The sequence below is a fragment of the Aureobasidium pullulans genome (assembly GCF_000721785.1).
Source record: "Aureobasidium pullulans EXF-150 unplaced genomic scaffold scaffold_21, whole genome shotgun sequence".
NCBI classification, from domain to species: domain Eukaryota; kingdom Fungi; phylum Ascomycota; class Dothideomycetes; order Dothideales; family Saccotheciaceae; genus Aureobasidium; species Aureobasidium pullulans.
Genome location: NW_021941041.1, coordinates 28,692 through 48,126, shown reverse-complemented (window position 1 = coordinate 48,126; position 19,435 = coordinate 28,692). Strand labels below are relative to the sequence as shown.

Genomic DNA, 19,435 nt, shown 5'->3' with positions numbered 1-19,435 from the left:
TAAAAGATCGCAATGGATGCACACTTTCTTCCAGATTTTGATCACGACTTGTTTTGGGAGGGGATACGACAACAACACGGGCAAACCAGAAAACGAATATTCCAAAAAAGCACTGGCTTCGATGAGAACCTTGATGGTTTGGAGATGAGGGCGAAAAACGTGGGCAGGGCAGCAGCGGGATGGGACAGAGAGTTCTTTGGTTGGAAAAGTCCTGCCTCGGGAACGCACTACTGCACTCCACCCGTTCGGTTTGCCGCCCGCATTCTACTCACACCGTTTTCCGCGGTTCGCGCCTCGTTAGTTCTTTCCTATTGTTCTGCGTGCGAAAGCGGTGAAGTGCTGCGATGCGGGAACAGAAACAGAAACAGATCAAATACCATGGTGGCAGTGACATGTCACTAAGAAAAGACGATTGACGATGACGGAGAAGTTTTGAAAAGGATGATAATCGTTAAAATTCGTGATGATGTATAGACAACAAAGAAGCGCCAAAGAAGAAAAGAACAAGAACAAGAGAAAAATGATACTCGACAATCACAACAAGAAAAGTAGTTCCTCGCCCAAAAGGCATAGCCATCAATCGGCTAGCCAAAGGTATCCTTTCAAACTCCCGATCAAAGTACAATAGTGTTTTGTTTCTCAAATCACCATCCACCCATAATTCTTCTGTCAGAGTTATTGTTCAAGATGCCTGCAGTGGCTCTTCTGACACCCCCTCCACGGGCCAAAGATTGGAAAACCAACACATCTCTTTCCAAAGTCTCAATACGGCGGTCCAATAGAGAGCGCCAGGCTCTCTGTAGAGTGACTGCGGCTTCCACTTCTCTCTGCTTGGCTGCTGCGACTTGAGCGCAGTCGGCTGCGGCGATCATCTTCTGCACGCGCAGAGAGATGGTACGGCGAGCAAGACGAAGACGATAAAAGTGTTGAATAGTACAAGCGGCTCTGTGAGTGCGAGCAAGAGGTAGCAGGCGAGAGGCCAAAAAGGCAAGAAGGGCGATCGTGTTACTGCGGCTTGGGATGGTAGTGGTATGTGTAGCGAAGAGAGTGATGAAGGACTCGCTGCATCCAAGGTTGCGAAGTCTGTCTGCTGTCGACATCTTGTTTGACGACTTCTTCACCGTGGTGGGAACATAGTCGGCGTATGTGGAGATGATTGCTGCAAGTGCACGACCATCCGCGAAGGAGGTTGTCAGATTAGTGACAATGACCTTGCGCTGCTGGCAGACACTGGCAGCCCATTCCTTCAATAGAGGGCCTTGCTCATTTGAGTCGGGGTCTTCCTCGCTCAAGGCGTAGTTGATTCCAATAGGCTGAGTTGAGTGTTTGGCGAAGCGGAGAGTCTCCTTCTTCAGCTCATCCCAATTTACCAGAAATCCGAGTCCCCACTTGCTAACCAATGCCCAAAGCAGACTCAAAGTCTTCTCTCTGTGGCCATTCACGACATCCTCAGCCTTGATAGACTCGATCGCAGTACCGGCAAGGCCACGAACTCCAGCCAGAGCACTCAACGCAACTTGAACGTTATGCATCTTTTGTGTCTTGCTGATGCAGGGGAATTTGAGATGTTGGCTCAAGATACGAGCACTTTCATTGGTGTCCAAAGAGCTGGTGATTGTTTCGCCATCCAGGAGATCAAGAGTGATGGTGCGATCAGTTTGCATGTCCAACATCTGGGAAGGATACAAAAGGAGTTCGACAAAGTGTGTAAGTAAGACGCCATCGCGAAGATCGACAGCGAGATTATCGATGCGATAAGTGTATTCTTCCAGGGGGTCCTGCTGATGACGGAGCGAATATCCAAGGTGTCCAAGAGGACGGGCAATATCTCCGACAGATGGAACCATAAGCCTTGCAAATGCTCGGAGGACACTGAGAGATGATTTGTGTGGTGAAGATGTCTGAAACAAGCAGGCAGAGAGCTTACCAGTACTCTTCGCCTGGTCGAGTAGGTAAACAAGCATGAGCCCTCTCAGTACGGTCCTTTGCCAGAACCATTCGGGTGTGCCAGGTTGAAGAGTAGCATCTTCGATAGATTTGACACCATGAGAAGCCAGAAGTTCAGCAGAGTCCTCGTGATCGACGAAGAATGTCGAGCAGAAACGTTTCCATTCCTTGACTCCAGTCGAGGTCGATGCGCCAGTCTTTGATTGCACAGCGTCGATAGCTGGAGAGACACGGCCAACGACCACCTCAGCAGCAGCCTGCAGAGCTTCTGGGTGATAGGTGTTACCGAAAAGGTCGAAGAACTGACGGCGCAGGCCAATGTCGTCTCTGAGCTTCGGGGAGTGAGGTGCGTCCTTAGGCATGCTGAGAGCACCACACGAGAGTGAAGCTTTTAGACGTTGGTGGAGAGTGACCACAGTTGCATCGTGGTACAATGTCAGCATACGAGTGCGGAGAGCAGCCACGCCATTGGTAGCAGGAGATTCGTGAGCTTGCTGGAAGACTACATTGACGAGCTGTGTAAGAGCTGTCTCTTGATTTTGGAGCCAATTGTCCTCGTAAAGCTCAGGCTGGCCGATATCATCGTTCAATACGGGATAGCGCGATGCAGCCAGGAAGACGGAGCGTTTCACATTTGGTACATTGATATCCTTGGGTGTGGAAGCATTCACAGCGACATTCGGGGCGGATCTCGCGACAGCGTTCGTGACAGTGCTCGATGCAGGCTTGGCTACTGAGGGCTTGCTGATTGGTCTCGGAGCTGGGATCGGCTTGTGCTTGAAATCTCTGGAGAACGGATCCGTAGTTGTGGCTCGAGGCACAATCTCAGTCCGGGTGATGGATCTTTCGTGAAGAGCTCTGGCTTGGACCTTGGGCTTCGGTGCATCTTTCAGCTCAGGCGCAGATCGCTTTTTGATGCTTGTCGTCGTCATTGAAACAGGTGCTGTGTGTTGCATGGAAGATGGTGATTTTCTGGTACCCAGAGGTGCGGCTTTGGTCAACGGCTTGACGACAGCCTTTTCACCTTTGCCAGTACGAGAGAGCATCGAACCCGGGAGCAAGTTCTCCTTTCCGCCGCCGCTACCCATTACATGATGTGACACATTAGGCTGTGATGGAGCAAGAGGTTTGAGAGCGCTAAGTTTTGTTGCAGAAGCCATTCTTTGAGCTTGTCTCATGGCACTGGGTCCCAGTTTGACAGGTTGAGGAGTCTCCTTCATGGGCGTGATGTCCAGATTGCTCGAAGGCAGACCGACTGTCTCATCGCGAAGAGTGTGATCATACGCTCCAGGGTGAATGGAAAGTAGCGTAGTGTCCTCCGGAATCCAGATGGTTCGTCTTCTGTCTTCCTTGACATGGTTCGCCGTGCTGCTGGTGGGTTTGAAGTTGGCAATGTCGCTCACGCTACTTGTCGGAAGAGGTGGCGGCTTCTCATCTCTGGATGGTTGAATTCGGATCCTCTGAGCTGGTCTTGCGTGGATTGCACTGCTTCTCATCATCCTGGCAGGTTCATCGCGTTGGTAGTGCTCGCGCTGGCTGCTGCTGCCATCCTCGAAGATGGTGGTGGGAGCACGTCTGGGCTTTCTTGCCAAGTTCTGGCTCCTTCGAGGCGGCGCATTTTTGAATTCCTGTTGAACCAGATGTGCAATGTTCTGGGTGGTATTGTCGTTGAACTGGTCGTAGGCGTCGTCGAAAATGTTGTTTACTTCTTTTTGTTTACTTCCAAACGGCGACGCGACTTCGCGTCCGCCGTGGACAGGAGCTGGACAAGGTGTCCCGATTTCGTAGTTGAACATGTCGGATATAACTCAGTACTGCATTACAATGTTGGCTTTGGGATATCTGGGCGATTGGAATAGATAACCTGTGTCGGAGGTGGAGCGGGTGGTTTGCTAGGAGGTGGCTGGTGCAGCAAAATCAAGCTTGTGATGGGCGTTGTGGCGGGCAACCGCCTTGGCATTCTGTTTGCTCTGCCGCCTGCTCGACGTGCATCTTGTCATGTCCGTCCACCTTCTCCAACTCACAACTGCTGCAATGCTCGAATCGCTTCTTTGGGCACAAGCTGCTCTGTATATATGCCAATCCCGATCTTTACGGAGCTCTCAGAAGCTACATAAATGTACAAAATCACAAAGATTCAACCAATGAAATCAATGCAGACAAACCTTATGCTGCTGCATTGCTGTTGGCGTAAATAATGAGGCTAGAATAGCTTCGACATGATCCGACCTTTGACCGTGCTAGATTCCGCACCCTCAGCCTCCCGCTCACCACGGTAGTGCTCCGTCAAAGCATCAAAGAAGTCGCAGTCCGATGCGAGATCAACTTCTTTGCTGCGATGAAAGCGTGTACCTTTGACCACCTTCCAGACGATCCCAATACCACCAGCCAACGCAATGATGCCGTAATTGAAGATGAAAGTAGCCACACTCCAATTACCCTTCAGAAACACAGCATACCCTTGTACCCAGAGGAATATCGTAGCCCAGAAGAGAGCCCAGTATGCCGCATATGGCTGCCAGCGAGATAGAACAGGCAAATAAGATTGGCGGTCGACATTCTGCGCCTTTACTGCAGCGTTGAAACGAATCCATGTAGCAGACATGATCGCCCAGTTCAGCATCTGGGACGCAGTGCAGAAGTCCAAGATCCAGGAGAGCACTTTGCTGCTACCTGATCCAAGAGCAAGGAAGGCCAGACAAGACAATAGCATGACGGCGATGACAGCCATGTAGGGCACACCGTTCTTGTTCAGTCTACGCAGAAATGCTGGAGCTTGCCCGTCCAAGGCGAGGGCATGCAAACTTCGTGAAGCGTTGAACGTGTACGCATTACCAGCCGATACGATGCTGGTCAACAATGCTGCGTTCACTATCGAAGGCAGCACAGGAATTTGGAGCCGCCGCATCGAGATGACATAGGGAGATGCGCCTGCGTACGTGTCCGAGCCATTGGTAAGAGTGCTGTCGTTAGAAGGAACAAGGATGCCTACGCAAAGGGCACCGCCGATGAAGAAGACGATCAGACGACTCATTATCGTGTTGAAAGCTCGAGGGACAGTGCGACGCGGGTCTTTAGCTTCGCCAGCAACCATCGAGATGTACTCTGGTCCGGACATAACAAAGCCAGCAACATTTACCGCGTTGACAAATGACTCTAGTCGTGTGACTGGGCTGTCGCCTGTCCAAAGTCCCGGCTCTTTCCAATAGCGAAAACCGAACCGGCTACACATGGAGGTCAGTGGTGTATTTTCGTGTCGCGTGATTCAAGGCAGACTTACTCATGTAGAGGGTTACCACCAAGCATCACAACTAAAGTATAGACTATGAGGCCAGTGGCCAACAGAATTTTACACAAAGACAACCAAAACTCGGCTTCTCCAAAAACATCGGCTCGATATATGTTGAGGGCGAGATATAGTACCAGGGAAACAGAGATTAGTACCGCAGGAGATTGATCGTAGCCCCAGTAAGTGACGAGCGTGTTGATGACTGTTGCCTCGAAGATCACAAATGATGTTTGTGCAAAGAAGAGGTTCCAGCCTGCTGTGACCCCCAAAGCTGGATCAACCATGCGACCTGCCAGGCGGATGAATGAACCGTCTAGAGGGAATAGAGTAACAATCTCGGTTTGACATTGGGCGATAGAGAAGACAATGGTCGCCCAGAATATGAAGCTAAAGAGTAAGCACAGAGGTCCGGATGAGACGCCAGAGCCGATGGCGACGAAGAGTGAACTTGAACTTCATCAGCACTTTGTCTTGTCGTGGTTAGGAAAATCGTTACGTACGCTCCGATTGATCCAGCGATTGCTGTGAGTTGAAGTTGCCTAGAGCCAAGTCGACGATGATTCACCGCCTTCTTAACTGCAGTGACGAGATCGTCATCTTCGGCAGGACTGATATCGTGCTGCTCGAGTTATTAGATGCCTCTCGGAGCCATGGTCCAAGGGCTCTCTCACCATGCTGACTTGTCCTATCTCGACCGAGACCTTGGGACTTGGTGGCTGGCCATAGTTCTTGTCGTGCTTTTGCGACCGATTTGGACCATAATTGGGCGGTTCCATGTTGTCTGTCCCGAAAAAACGAAGGACTGCGTAACTACGAGAGTAAAGCATGCTGGTACTGCTGATAATCATATAGAGCGTCACAGATATCATTGTTGTCCCAGGCATCGCACATCTGATAAGCACTGGGACTTGTCTCCATAATCTGACACGGCTAGGTTGACGACTGCTTCGTGATACGGCATCGAGCCCCTCGCCCTATCGCACTCTTGAAAGGCTTAGGCGAGAGGCCTTGTCGTGGACCAGTTGGGAAAAATTGTATGATTTGATAGAGCCTCACTCTCAGTAATAGATACGACTGTCATTGGATGGGGAGGTCATGCATTCCGGTGGAGCGATAGGCAGAAGATTTTCCAAGAAGCCTACTAAGCATCAGATAGCCCAGTGGCACAGTAGAATAATATCAGTGCTGGAAGGATCAAGGTGCAAGCGTAAGGATAGAAGTGGTGGAAGGTGGAGACCGAAGCGGGGTACTGATAACAACCCTCGAGCGTGCTGATTGGGTTTCCACATCTGAGTATCAATAGATAGCTGAGAGGATTGCCGAAGTCAAGGAAGTCGATACACGACGTTAAAACCCTCGTCGTCTGTTTGGAGACCTACCTCCCCACTGAGAGACAATACTCTTCTCGTACAACAACACTTTGAGACAAGCTGGTCCAGTCATAGTACACCATGGCACCATCTCTTGTCCGCATTGATGCTTCGGAACAGCTTGAGAAGATTTTACACATCATCGAACGCGATGGTGCTGTGATCGTTACCAACTTTCTGGCAGAGGAGCTTTTGAAAGAGTCCATGGATGCCAGTGAGTCCCAGTTCGGCGTATTAGGGTACTGCAGAGCTGACGTACCATAGTAAAGCCACATTTGTCCGGGAGGAAGATGTATGACTCTAAAGCCAGCCACGGAGAACTTGGTGCAGATTTCTTCCCAGAAGGATCTCAGCGTGTCTATGTGAGTCCTGACAGATCACATCCGCCATATGAGTACTGACAATCAGTACAGGGGTTGCTCGCGAAGATGCCTGAACAGCTCATCAAGATCGTACGTCTTCCTGTCTGGCAGGGTATTATGGCACGGTTCTTGAACGACGAGTTCGCTTCTTACACTGGAGAAACACTTCTGCCCCAGAGGAGCGGGTACATGCTGGCGTCCACTGCAGCTCTTCGTCTGGTTCCTGGCGCTAAGTCTCAGCCTCTTCATCGAGTAAGTTTGCAAAAGATGAATGACACTCCAGATTCTGATGATTATTCCAGGACCAGATTGCCTATCAGGTTAGACCAGATCCTAGCAATCCTCTTTTCACGCCGATGATGGGTTGCCTGGTTGCAGGATCGAAATGTACATACCAGAACGGTGTAAGTCGTTGAGACTCGAGAATGTGTCCAGCTGCCGTTACTGATCTTTAATATTCAGGCTACAGCTGTCATCCCCGGAAGTCATCTCTGGGGTGTGAATCGTGCTCCAAAGAAGGAAGAAGCGACGTACGCTGAGATGGAGCCAGGTTCAGCCTTGTTTACACTGGGATGTGAGTGTAGCTCTGCAGCGAGATTGGTGCTTGCACAAGTCATTCATACTGACCCTGTCGTCCGGTAGCGACATATCATGGTGCTGGAGAGAACAACTGCGGAAATAACGACCCCGACGCTTTGCGCACGCTGTTCGCAATTTTTGGGTAAGGGTTCATGAAATGATATTCAATGATGCCTTGTTGACACATCAATGCAGGCAGAGAGATTACTATCGTCAAGATCAGGAGGAAGTCCTCTCGACCCCTCTTGAGATTGCTCGTGAGCTGCCCGAAGACATCCTCAGACTGGCAGGCTATTACAAGTCTGTTGGAGGTGTTGGTTTTGTGGAAGACCACCAGCATCCGGTCGAGTTTCTGCAGAAAAACCAGACCGGAATAGGAAAGTTTGTGTCCGCCGCTAAAGTGGCAGTTTAGCTAGCTTGGTCGTGACTGTTGAATGCGAGGATACCATTGTCTTGTCGAACCAGCCTATCAATAATTTCTTGCAAGTGAGCGAGAGCGGATAATGCGTGCAATGTCCGCGATATCGAGTGGTAAGGATTCCTTGTTCCTTTCCAGTTGATCAAAGGGATGACTTTGGAGACTTCAGGATCCGATCCTGGTGGTCGCTACTGCCTCGGAGTGCGCCCTGCCTGAGTTGAGCTGCTTGCTATCACTCCTCGGAAGGAAAGTTGCCAAATTTGATGATCTTGTTCTGTCAATTGCCGTCGGCCGAGAGACTAGAGGAAGCTCACAGCGTTCGCATCGTTTGGCTTCCTTCCCGGACCAAATCCTTGTCTTGCCAAAGCCTGCGACTCAGGATGCAGGTACGCTGGCGTCACATCTCAACTTACCTCAAGCCACAACGTTACCAAGCATGTTGCTTGGTACTTGTACTCAATATTGACTGCAAAACTCAAGAAAGGGTTTCGTTTGTGAAGCTCGTCGCGTTGATGCTTTCGTATGGATATGGACTTTGATCGACATAGTGCATGCTGCTTGTTCACATCCTGTTTGGAACACTACGCGTCTGTGGATCTTTGTGGAGGAAGCGACGATCCCCCAAACGCGGAGCCTCTCGCGAGGGGAAAAAGCGGGCACTCCAGCTCATACGGAAGCAACTTCCGAGAGTCGGCGATTGAGCTCTTGCTGTATGCAACCGCTGAACAATGAGGTGCTTGGCCATGGCCCATGGCAAAGATCCTCGCCCGACCAGCTTTCTGTGCGTTTCTTGCCAAAGGCCCTACTTCGGCGGTTCCCCTACGGGTCATTGATACTCCGACAACGACGATAAGACGATGCATACGGAGTAGCGATGCAGCAATATATCGAAAGCTCGGGCGCTCAGACTGGGATCTGTGAGAATGGTGGCTCGATGGTAAAAGTTGTCTTTCGAGAGGTTTCAAAAGTACGTCCGACAAGCAACGTCAAACCATGATCATGGAACAAGGTTCTTCCGCGACATGACTCGAACTCGGAGGGACATCGACGACTCTTTCGTGCTTTACGTTCCACGGCCAAAATCGAGAGAACAGGACGTATCAGACAAGCCAGGACTATCGCCGTGACGCAAGAGGCCTACGATGCGACTTCATCACAGTCCTTTGCCCTACTCCACATCAAACCCCGACTTTTAGCATCTGCAGATCTCCACTCAATCCATCCATCGTGGGGAAAGTTTGGGGACGGTAGTGCTCTCGGCGCCTCCCTTGCTGGTAAAGGCTTACTCGATGGTGGCTCTCATTGGCTCAGATGACCTCCCAACTCGGTCGTGGAACATCCTAGATACCTTGACGAACGGGCACGCACGGAGACGCCGCATGACCTACAGTGATGTCGGCTTCTGACCGATTCTACCTTAAATGCAACCACCTGCTCAACTAGATATTGAGGCTGGTGTCTCGTCCCTGTTCACCAAGTTGAGTCAAGACCTTTACAAATTTTTATCATCCATTATGGACCAACACAAGGCCGATACCAAACATGTGGACGACATTGATGTCCAAAAGAACGACTTCGTCATCACCCCTGACGCTCGAGAAGCATATGGCCCTGCTGGCATTGCTGGCATCTTCGGCAACTCTTACGTAGCACTATGTGCTGCTTTCTCAGCAATGGGTGGCTTGCTGTTTGGCTACGATCAGGGCGTCGTATCAGTCACCCTTACAATGGACGACTTCCTGGAACGATTCCATCAGATTGCCCCTGAATCTGGAGGCGCGAGCTTTAACAAGGGTCTTCTCACAGCTATGATCGAGCTTGGAGCATTGTTCGGTGCTCTCAACACAGGCTGGATTGCAGACAAGTACTCGCGAAAATACTGCATTGTCATTGCAGTCGTGGTGTTTGTTATCGGCTCCGCCTTGCAGACAGCTTCCATCAATTATGACATGCTCATCGTAGCTCGCTTGATCGGAGGAATAGGCATAGGATCGTGAGTTCAACCATCGCATCATACAGCAGCATCCTGATCTAACATATATCATCTAGTCTTTCGGCCGTCGCACCTATGTACATCTCGGAAATTTCGCCTCCTGAGATTAGAGGAACACTCTTGGTCCTGGAAGAGTTCAGCATCATCGTCGGTATCGTTGTAGCATTCTGGATTACATACGGTACACGATACATGAGCACGGAATGGAGCTGGCGCCTGCCTTTCCTCTTGCAGATTCTACCAGGCCTGGTTTTGGGTGTCGGCATCGTCTTCCTGCCGTTCTCACCCCGCTGGCTCGGATCCAAAGGTAGAGACGAAGAAGCCCTTCATGCATTGACACAGTTGCGCCGTCTACCTGCCACAGACCCCCGAGTGCAACAAGAATGGTTCGACATTCGTGCCGAAGCCAGACTGGTTAATGAGATCAGCAAAGAACGTCACCCCGATCTCCAAGATGGTTCCAGAACTAGCCGCATGAAGCTCGAACTTGCTTCCTGGGCTGATCTCTTCAAGAAGGGATGCTTACGACGAACCCACGTTGGTGTTGGAATTATGTTCATGCAACAATTCGTAGGCATTAATGCTTTAATATACTATTCACCAACTCTATTTGAGACAATGGGATTGAACTCAAGCATGCAGCTCATCATGTCTGGTGTGTTAAACATCATGCAACTTGTAAGCACTACCCCTTCTGTATTACTATGAAGCTTACTAACAACTCATTCTAGGTTGGTTGCTCGACTTCGATTTGGACAATGGATCGTTTCGGTCGACGAACACTCCTACTCTGGGGGAGTTTCTTCATGGCAGCCTCCCACATTATCATCTCCGGCCTCGTCGGCGAGGGACAAAAAAACTGGGACGCCAATGGCGGTATGGGCTGGGCAGCAGTGGCTTTCCTCTTGATCTACATGGTCGCATTCGGCGCCAGTTGGGGACCAGTGCCATGGGCCTTGCCATCCGAAATTTTCCCTTCTTCACTCAGAGCCAAGGGTGTAGCCTTGTCCACCTGCTCGAATTGGCTGAATAACTTGTTCGTCTACCGTTCTCCCCTCTTCTTTCCAGCCATTCACTAACACTATCACAGTATCATCGGTCTCGTCACCCCACCTCTGATCTCGGGAACCAACAACTACGGCGCCTATATTTTCTTCGCCGCTTTCTGTGTCTTCTCCGGCATCTGGGTCTTCTTCTGCGTACCCGAAACCAATGGCCGCAGTTTGGAAGAGATGGATCATGTATTCAGGGATGCGGGAGGCAATGAAGAGGAAGAGATCAGGAAGTTGAGGATTGAGAGGGAGTTGGCTGCTAGCACGCAGGCGTCAGCTGTTGCATAGTCGTATTGGAACTTGTTGTAGAGTTCATTGCATATCGGGAGGAAGCATTGGAGGAGTTTTAATCAATTACTTGGATGTAGATCTCTACACGGTTCAGATGAGATTAATGACTTCATGGTGTACACTAATATCACTTCTCGAAGAATACGTTGGTCGCCCACCCGTGATGCTAATGTTCGTTCAGTCGTCGGAAGCATCTGAACTCTTAGTCTAGTCCATGTATCGGATTCAAACAATGACTACAGAAGGGACTTTGAGGAGTGATACCTCATGTATTGAATGAGGGTCAGACTGTTCGTTAAGTTGTATAGCAAGCTGCATACGTCATACCTAGTTCACGACCAAATGTCGGAAGACAGTATATCGGCCAAGTCATGTGATAAGATGGTAGCAGCGTGGATGATGAAAAGGTAGGAGCAATCGACAAAGTGTCTGGAACACTGGTCTTATTTTGTTTCCATCGTCTAAGGAAAGTCGCTGCCGCATCGAGAACACTGAAAGATTCACATGGTCAAGTTGGAAGCACAGGATAACTTCGTGTCTAAGAATCTGCTCCGTTGGGTTTCTGTATCGTAGCTCATGAATGTAAGAAAGATGCAAAGCAATGGACAAGCAAAAAAAAAGAAAAGAAGCCTCCCGAAGCTAACACCTAGCAGATGCAAGAAGCGAAGAAAGCAATATGTAACACCATTGACACCTCTCAGTCCACCCCATAGCAAAAACAATGATAACCATTACGAAAATTCATCGATCAGAGAGGCATCATGCCAATTCCGCTAGAAAAGCCTCCGCCACCTCCACTCTTCTTTGACGAGCCTGCTCCACCTCCGCCAGGACCATTGTACGCGTACTTGTTCATACTACTCTGCTTTTTCGCGGCTGGTGCGCGTTTCTTGACTGCTCCTCCACCACCAACGCCTGATTTGCCTTTGGGGTAGCTTGATCTGCGAGCGGCCGATTTCTTGCCGGCCCATTTGTTACCTCCCTCGCCAGAGCGGGCACGCTTGTTGACGGGTGCTGCGGCTGCTTTGGGAGCGGCTTGTGATTGTGAGAATTTGGCGTTGAAGGCATCGACTTCGCGGTTGGGTTTGAAGTAGGCGGATTCGTTTCGTTGACTTCCTGCTTCAGGTTCAGAGCTGAATCCACCGTCATACGCGAACTCGTCATCTTCATCTTGGTCCTCATCGCTGTCGATGTATATCACGGTGGTGTGGTTAGGATCATATGGCTTCTCTTCTGCGCCTTCCATCATCGAGTCCAGCTGAGCCTTGTAATGTGCAATTAGAGGAAGCAGGACTGCGCCATGGCAATCGACCTTGGCAGGATCAATACCGCGAACTTTCTTCATGGCAGCCAAATTTTTGGGGAACAGAACGGCCATCTCGCGCAGCATAGTATCGGAGAAAGGCTGTTGACGCAGACTCTTTCTCTTCATAAGGTCCAACATCTTTTCCTTGGCATGCACGACAAAGGCTGCAAGCACGTCTTGATGAACGTCATCCAAGCTCTCCATCGTTTCGTCTCTGGTGATGGGAGGACCGAGCTCCTTGTGGCGGGAACGAGACTTAGTATCCGTCCTTAGTGGCTCGAAAGCATCGTCGTCATCGGATTCTTCGTAACCTTGATCCTCAAAATCGTCAATAACGAAAGTGTCCCGATGGTAGCCATTGTGGGTCTCGCCACGCTTGCGGCTAGGACCTGCTTGGACAGGGGAAGAGATGTTCGTTGAAGGATACTGAGGGGCTTTCTTCGCTGCCTTCGAGGCTTTGACGCCGGTACCTGCAGCAACTTTGGGAACTTTGGGCTTGCGCTTGGTAGTTTTTCCACCTGCTGGGACTGCCAACATCAGCTTTCTTTTGCCCGGGCCTTTTCCAAATACGTGTCGTCTCGGACCAAGACCGAGATATTGATTAGCAAACTTGGCCCTGTTGAAGATTGAGAACTCGCGAATAACGTCTTCAGCCAACAGAAGGCCGAAGAGACGATCGACATTCTCGCGATCGAGATCCTTGCCAGCACCGTAATTCTCAGCTTCCCTGTCTTCGGCGGTAATACCACGACCAGTACCTCGGAAGAGGTCAAGACATTGATGGAGAGTGACATTACGGACTGAGGCCATCTCCTTGACCAGCCCAACTGCAGCAAGACCTAGTTCTGTGTAGTCTGTTTCGACCAGCTCCTCTGTCGTGTCGCAGTTATCACAACCATTTTCGCAGTCTTCTTTTGAGAAAGTTTCTGCAAAATAGGCCAGCACTTGAACACGACGACAATCTGTCTTGTTCAGGCAGAATTGGACGACTCTGCGAAGCATGTCATGTTGACGATCCTTCTGCTCCTTGCTACCGGTCTCGTTCTCATCGATCATCTTGCGCAAGGTGAACAAGTCGTGTGTGCCATAGAATAGATAGCAGTCTGACGATGCGCCATCACGTCCAGCACGACCAGTCTCCTGGTAGTAGCCCTCAAGACTCTTGGGAATTGTGTGGTGAATGACGAAACGGACATCGGGCTTGTCGATGCCCATGCCAAAGGCAATAGTTGCGACAATCACTTTAGTGTCACCTCTCTGCCAATCTCTCTGTACCTTGCTTTTTGCTTCAGGTTCCATACCAGCGTGGTAATGATGAGCCTCGATACCACGCTGGCGCAGCTCATCAGCGACGTCTTCACATTGTTTTCTTGAGAGACAGTAGATGATTCCGCACTTGTCTTTGTGCTTATCCTCTATGATCTCTTGGATTTTGTCGAGAAGCGCTGACTTTTTAGGCTTGTTGTCGACATGGTACGTGAGATTTGGACGATTGAAACTTTGCGAGTAGACTTCACAGCCATTGATGCCTAGATTACCAATGGTGTCCACCTTGACATTCTCGGTAGCAGTCGCAGTTAGGGCCATGATGGGAACACCAGGGTACTCTTTCAAGACCATTCCAAGCTCTTTGTAGTCCGGACGGAAGTCATGGCCCCATTGACTGACACAGTGAGCTTCGTCGATGACAATTCTGGCGAGCTTTCCCCTGCGATGGAGATCCTTGAATGCTGTCTTCATCATACCGCTCTTGTTCAACATTTCTGGCGTGACGTAAAGTAGCTGTACAAAGTCTTGCACATTCGGCTTCGTGAACGTGCTGGTGATCTCTCTGCGCTCATCCATCGATGTACTGCCAGTGAGTGCAAAAGCTTGAATGTGAAGTGCTCTCAGATGCGAAACTTGGTCTTCCATCAAACTCAATAAAGGTGAAACGACAACAGTGACGCCTGAAGTCTTCCCCGTTCTGACGATTGCTGGTAGTTGGTAGCACAATGATTTACCACCTCCGGTTGGCATCAGAACAAATACGTGTCTGCCGGCAAGCGTGGCATTGATAGCGTTGGCCTGATTGAGCCGGAAACCGGGCAACTGGAAGACCTTTGTCAAACCGGTTTTGACCTGTTTTGTCCAAGGAAAATCTCCGAGTTCTTCATCAAGTGTTTTGGGCCTTTTGGAGGGAGTAGCTTTCTTTGGACGTGCTTTGGCAGCGTTCGATATCTGACCAAAAGCTGGACGGTCGTTTGACTGTCGAATTGCCCCATTGAAAGTCGAGTGATCTTCAAACTCGGTCGCGAGATTCATGAGATCCTCATCGTCGTCAAATTCGTCATCAAAGTTGTCGTCCTCATCAGCGGCCTGCGCTGGAGGTGTTCCCATGATGTTGCTGAATAGACTTTCATCTTCCTCTTCAAACTCGTCGAATTCATCGGGCACGCCATAGTTCTCTTTATCACTGTACCGGTTGGCGTTTGCGAAATCTTTGGTGGCAATCGTCGGCTTCGCTGATGCCTGCCGACTGACTGAGGTTGCGTGACTTCGTTTGGACGGGGACGGCGGGGCATTATAGCTGTTGATTGTGTGGGCGTTTCGGTCGGGAAAGTGACGAGGCGGACTAATCTCCATCACACTTGGGTCTTCCTCTTCTGGCTCTGGCTTGATCCTTCTGGCAGGCTTGGGCGGGGTGTCCTCGACACCAGCAAATGTTTCGATGTGTCTGCCATTGGGCAGCTGAGTCTGTTTGACCCGTTCGGGACCAGGACTCCTAAGCACCTCGGTCTTTGCTCTAGGCACAGCCTGAGTCGATTTGACAGAGACTGCTGCAGGTCGCTTGAAGGTAGCCATGAGGCCAACAGATTCGAGATTGTGTAGAAGTGGTAAGATTTCAGTGTGTGTATCACGGATGCGTTGCTTGAGCTGCTTCATCTCTTGTTGTTCCTTGGTAGGCTTTTGTCTAGCAAGAAGAGCTTTTCTCACAAGACCCGAGACGTTCTTCATTTCAAAGTCGAGAGCATCCAGATGGTCCTTGAAGCCTTTCAGATTCTTCAGGACTTCTTCAATCTCACCTGCTTGCTCGTATGCTGCTGAGATATGGGCTGGTACCTCATCGATATCAAGCGATTCCATGGCAGCCATATAGTTGTCTGTAGCTTGTGCATGGCGGTCTCCAGCTTCGGCCAGCTTGGACTCGAAGTCTTGTTGTGTCCATGACAGAAACTTGTTGATGAGAGCATCTTCGCTGGAAGAGAGCGGGGCGAGTCCAGGTGATTGTGAGCCAAGAGCAGGAGACTCAGCAACACGGCTGAGGGCAGGTGTCTGCAACGGCTTTCTGGGAGATGGTGTAGGTTGCTTCATCTTGACAGGAGAAGCACGCACTGGATCGGGTATGCTTTCATGAGCGTCTTCCATGTCTTCATCTTCACTGTCCAATACTTGACGCTTGACGCGTCTCTCTTGCGGCGGAGGGCCCATGGTTGAACTCGAGGATGAAACAGCCGCGGAGGCAGGGCGCTTAGCCGGTGATTGGGCGACAGTCGAGTATGGAGGAGGCGGGCCAATTGGCTCATCGTCTATCAAGTCATCAATAGACATGAAGCTATCGTCGTCATCGTCCGGTGGTTGGATTGTCTCGAGACGTGGGGCTTTGGACGATGGGCGGTTGTATGTGTCGGACCTGTGTTCATCGCTCTTTCTCTTCTGACCGTTGAGATTGGAGAATAGACGACTCGGAGTGGGCAGCGTGTCATCTGTCAAGTCGAGAGTATCAACCTTCGAGGGCAATGCAGGCGTTGTCCGAGCCATCTTCGTGGAGGGAATGGCGTTACGAGGGGCTGGCGATTGAGCATACGATTTAAGGCGACTGTTCAGATTCGGTATGGCCGGTCTAGATGACGATTGGGACGACCTTTCGGGCAAGGAGACCTGGACGGGCTTTGTGGGAGAGGATGAGGCAGCGGCTCTCAACCTTGCCATGTTCGCACTGGGCTCGCCACGCGGGGGTGAATTCGCTCGTTCTCGCCCTGTTGTTTGCGGTAGCGCGATTGGACGCGTTGTTGAATTTGATGTACGTGACGGTAGCAAGCTGACATTCCCGGCTATGTTCTGTGAAAGCGGTGCCTGCGAAGATGGTCCAAGGGAAAGAGGTACGGGTGGTAATGAAGGCGAATGTTTAGGTATACACGGTTTCTCCTGTAGCAACCATCCGAGCTGCTCGCGGAGGTTGTTCTTAGTCATTGAGCATCACGAATGCTGAGATTGTTTGTTTTCCTCCTTCGATATGGGCTTCCTGTCGTCGAGTGGCGCCTGTTCCTGCTCGATTAATTCCTTCTGGAATCTCAAATCGCGACGGACGCGACTGCCCGCGACTTTACGTGCCGGAAGCTAACCCGATAGAGTAATTTCTTGGCATTGTTGCCTCGACCTCGTCAAGGGCACCACCCTGTTCTACTGCTCGACGACATCAGCCCTCACCATCTTTGACCTGCAGTGGTCGCGGTTACTATGGCCAGTTCCTCTGGTATGTACTCGAGTATATGTGCTTGACATTGCTCGAAACGACAGGAGGTGAAACTGGAGACCCGAAATTCCTCTTTACAACACTCGCCCGCCGCGCCGCCCCAATGTCGACTCAATTTGGATCTAGAAAGGTGCGACAACATTGGTCATCTCACGATGCTCAATGCAGTCGAGCTTTCAATGGACATCTGTCTGACCTTGCGAAACCTTGTGCATTGCTACAGATCGTTTGCACGTAAGACTGTTGTCAGTAGAGTGATACACGAGCTCATCTCGCTTGTGTGATCCTTCTCAACTGGAGAGCTGGAGCCTGGAGCGACGCCTTTATTACTCATCGAGTCATCCGTATCTTCGTCCCAACACAACATACTGGCAAGTGTATGACCAGGCGGGAAATCTGACTTGAAGCTTGAACGCAGAATCAAGCAATACAGTTTTACGTTGTCAAACATGGAAGCCGCCGACTCAACGCCCCCGTCTGATCTGCCAGTCCTACCGTCCATCTCGCAACTCGACCTGGCTCGGTCAAGTTTGAGGAGAGAACTCGTTCCTGCCCTCGGTTTCGCCGGAACTCAGCAGCACCTGACTCATGTTATCGCTCCTGCCTTGAATGGAAACAGCCAATCTTCTCGGTACTATGGTTTCGTGACCGGAGGCGCGACTCCCGCGGCTGTCTTCGCCGACAAGATGGTTACCGATTATGATCAAAATGTTCAAGTGCACCTTCCGAACGAGACTGTAGCTACAGATGTGGAAGCTGCCGCTCTAGATCTTGTATGTCAACTGGTCGAACTGGATCCTAAAGAATGGACCCACAGAACGTTCACCACCGGCGCAACCTCGAGCAACATTAATGGTCTTGCCTGTGGTCGGGAGTATGTCATCTCAACCGCCGCAGCTCGCAACAACACCAAGGCAGATGTTTCCTCTCTTGGTCTCATGGCCGCGATGCGAGTTGCCGGCATTGACGACATTCAGATCTTGACCTCTGCACCTCATAGCTCCCTGCGCAAAGCTGCTTCAGTGCTTGGTCTAGGTCACGATAGCGTGAAAGATGTGTCAGACCCCACTGCACCCCACCGTCTCGATCTGGAAGCTTTGGAAAATGCTCTCCAAAGTCCAAGGGCCGCTTCAATCATCGCCATATCTTGCTCCGAGGTCAACAGCGGCCTCTTCGCTACGACAGGAAAGGACATGGTACAACTACGTCGCCTCGCTGATGAATATGGTGCCTGGCTACACGTGGACGCTGCTTTTGGTTTGCTTGCTCGCATCCTGCCATCCGACGAGCCAGCATATGCGCAACTGAAGGAAGGCGTAGAGTCGCTCCAACTGGCCGACTCGATAGCTGCGGATGCGCACAAATTGTTCAACGTCCCCTACGATTGTGGCATTCTGCTCTCTCGCCACCTTGACGTCGGCACAGCAGTTTTCCAAAATCCAGGTGCTCCTTACTTGAATGCTGCTGCTGGTTCCGTGCCCTCGCCTCTGAACATTGGCATTGAAAACTCGAGACGCTTCAGAGCCCTGCCCGTCTATGCAAATCTGGTCGCCTATGGAAGATCTGGCTTCGTCAACATGCTAGAGAACCAAATCGCGCTCGCTCGGGGCATAGCCTCCTACATCCAATCGAGTAGCGTCTTTAAGCTTCTTCCGGAGGTAGAATCAGGTTCTATGGACCCATTAAGCCGAGTCTTCATCATTGTGCTGTTCAAAGCCATTAATTCCGAGCTAAACGACACATTGGTCAAAAAGATCAACGCTACACGCAAGATCTACGTATCAGGCACTAAACATGCAGGGCAACCGGCATGTCGATTCGCTATATCTAATTGGCAAACCAGCGTCGAGAAGGATTTGGCTGTCATTATAGACGTATTGGAGACTGTAAGCAGTGGTCATAACAAGCAGTAGAAAACGCACAAACGATTCCTGAAAATGAAGCTGGCCCCCACTGAGAGTCCGTCGGTCTTCCCGCTCTCAGTGGCACAATCTGTCGTTCCTCGAAAAGCACCGTGCATTTCTACAGCTGTGATGTGGGTGGCCTGTAGCACACAGGGAGGAAGTATAAAATATGTTGTCTTTTTATAACACGTTTCTGTATGTTGCACTGGGTCCCAGTGTGTTTAGACAGAGAATACGTACTCCTCTCGGAGTATTTCCCTGTACAAGAGCCGAAGCGAACTTGAGGATTTGAAACTCTACCGTTGAGTCTTTTGAAGATGACTGCCTCGAGACGATCAATATGACAGGGATTAGAACATGGAGCGGGAGGAGTAGTGTAGTGTCTGTCTTTCGATCTACGGATCTTCT

At 50.6% G+C, this 19,435-nt stretch overlaps 6 protein-coding genes across 6 annotated transcripts; 3 read left to right on the top strand and 3 right to left on the bottom strand.

Moving 5' to 3' along the window:
* Window positions 1-431: 431 nt before the first annotated feature.
* Window positions 432-3,830, bottom strand: M438DRAFT_348331 (uncharacterized protein). The gene has a single exon (XM_029906120.1). It carries the CDS (start codon window positions 3,741-3,743, stop codon window positions 645-647), a length of 3,099 nt encoding a protein of 1,032 aa, XP_029757135.1. The 5' UTR covers window positions 3,744-3,830; the 3' UTR covers window positions 432-644.
* Window positions 3,831-4,150: 320 nt separating this feature from the next.
* Window positions 4,151-6,012, bottom strand: M438DRAFT_399435 (putative amino acid transporter; the record flags this gene model as incomplete). The annotated part of the gene is made up of 4 exons (XM_029909413.1): window positions 4,151-5,171; window positions 5,228-5,683; window positions 5,737-5,855; window positions 5,908-6,012. The coding sequence occupies 4 exons, from the start codon at window positions 6,010-6,012 to the stop codon at window positions 4,151-4,153; spliced, it is 1,701 nt and encodes a 566-aa protein (XP_029757134.1).
* A 675-nt stretch (window positions 6,013-6,687) lies between these two features.
* M438DRAFT_384984 (uncharacterized protein) lies at window positions 6,688-7,969 on the top strand (the record flags this gene model as incomplete). Its single annotated transcript, XM_029908963.1, has 7 exons — window positions 6,688-6,820; window positions 6,871-6,968; window positions 7,020-7,220; window positions 7,271-7,372; window positions 7,431-7,542; window positions 7,611-7,689; window positions 7,743-7,969. The coding sequence occupies 7 exons, from the start codon at window positions 6,688-6,690 to the stop codon at window positions 7,957-7,959; spliced, it is 942 nt and encodes a 313-aa protein (XP_029757133.1). The 3' UTR covers window positions 7,960-7,969.
* Window positions 7,970-9,479: 1,510 nt separating this feature from the next.
* M438DRAFT_280497 (general substrate transporter) lies at window positions 9,480-11,298 on the top strand (the record flags this gene model as incomplete). Its single annotated transcript, XM_029901165.1, has 4 exons — window positions 9,480-9,958; window positions 10,015-10,636; window positions 10,690-10,994; window positions 11,049-11,298. The coding sequence occupies 4 exons, from the start codon at window positions 9,480-9,482 to the stop codon at window positions 11,296-11,298; spliced, it is 1,656 nt and encodes a 551-aa protein (XP_029757132.1).
* Window positions 11,299-11,832: 534 nt separating this feature from the next.
* M438DRAFT_348329 (uncharacterized protein) lies at window positions 11,833-16,910 on the bottom strand. The gene has a single exon (XM_029906119.1). It carries the CDS (start codon window positions 16,838-16,840, stop codon window positions 12,050-12,052), a length of 4,791 nt encoding a protein of 1,596 aa, XP_029757131.1. The 5' UTR covers window positions 16,841-16,910; the 3' UTR covers window positions 11,833-12,049.
* Window positions 16,911-17,572: 662 nt separating this feature from the next.
* M438DRAFT_280347 (PLP-dependent transferase) lies at window positions 17,573-19,036 on the top strand (the record flags this gene model as incomplete). Its single annotated transcript, XM_029901159.1, has 1 exon — window positions 17,573-19,036. One exon carries the CDS (start codon window positions 17,573-17,575, stop codon window positions 19,034-19,036), a length of 1,464 nt encoding a protein of 487 aa, XP_029757130.1.
* Window positions 19,037-19,435: the final 399 nt, after the last annotated feature.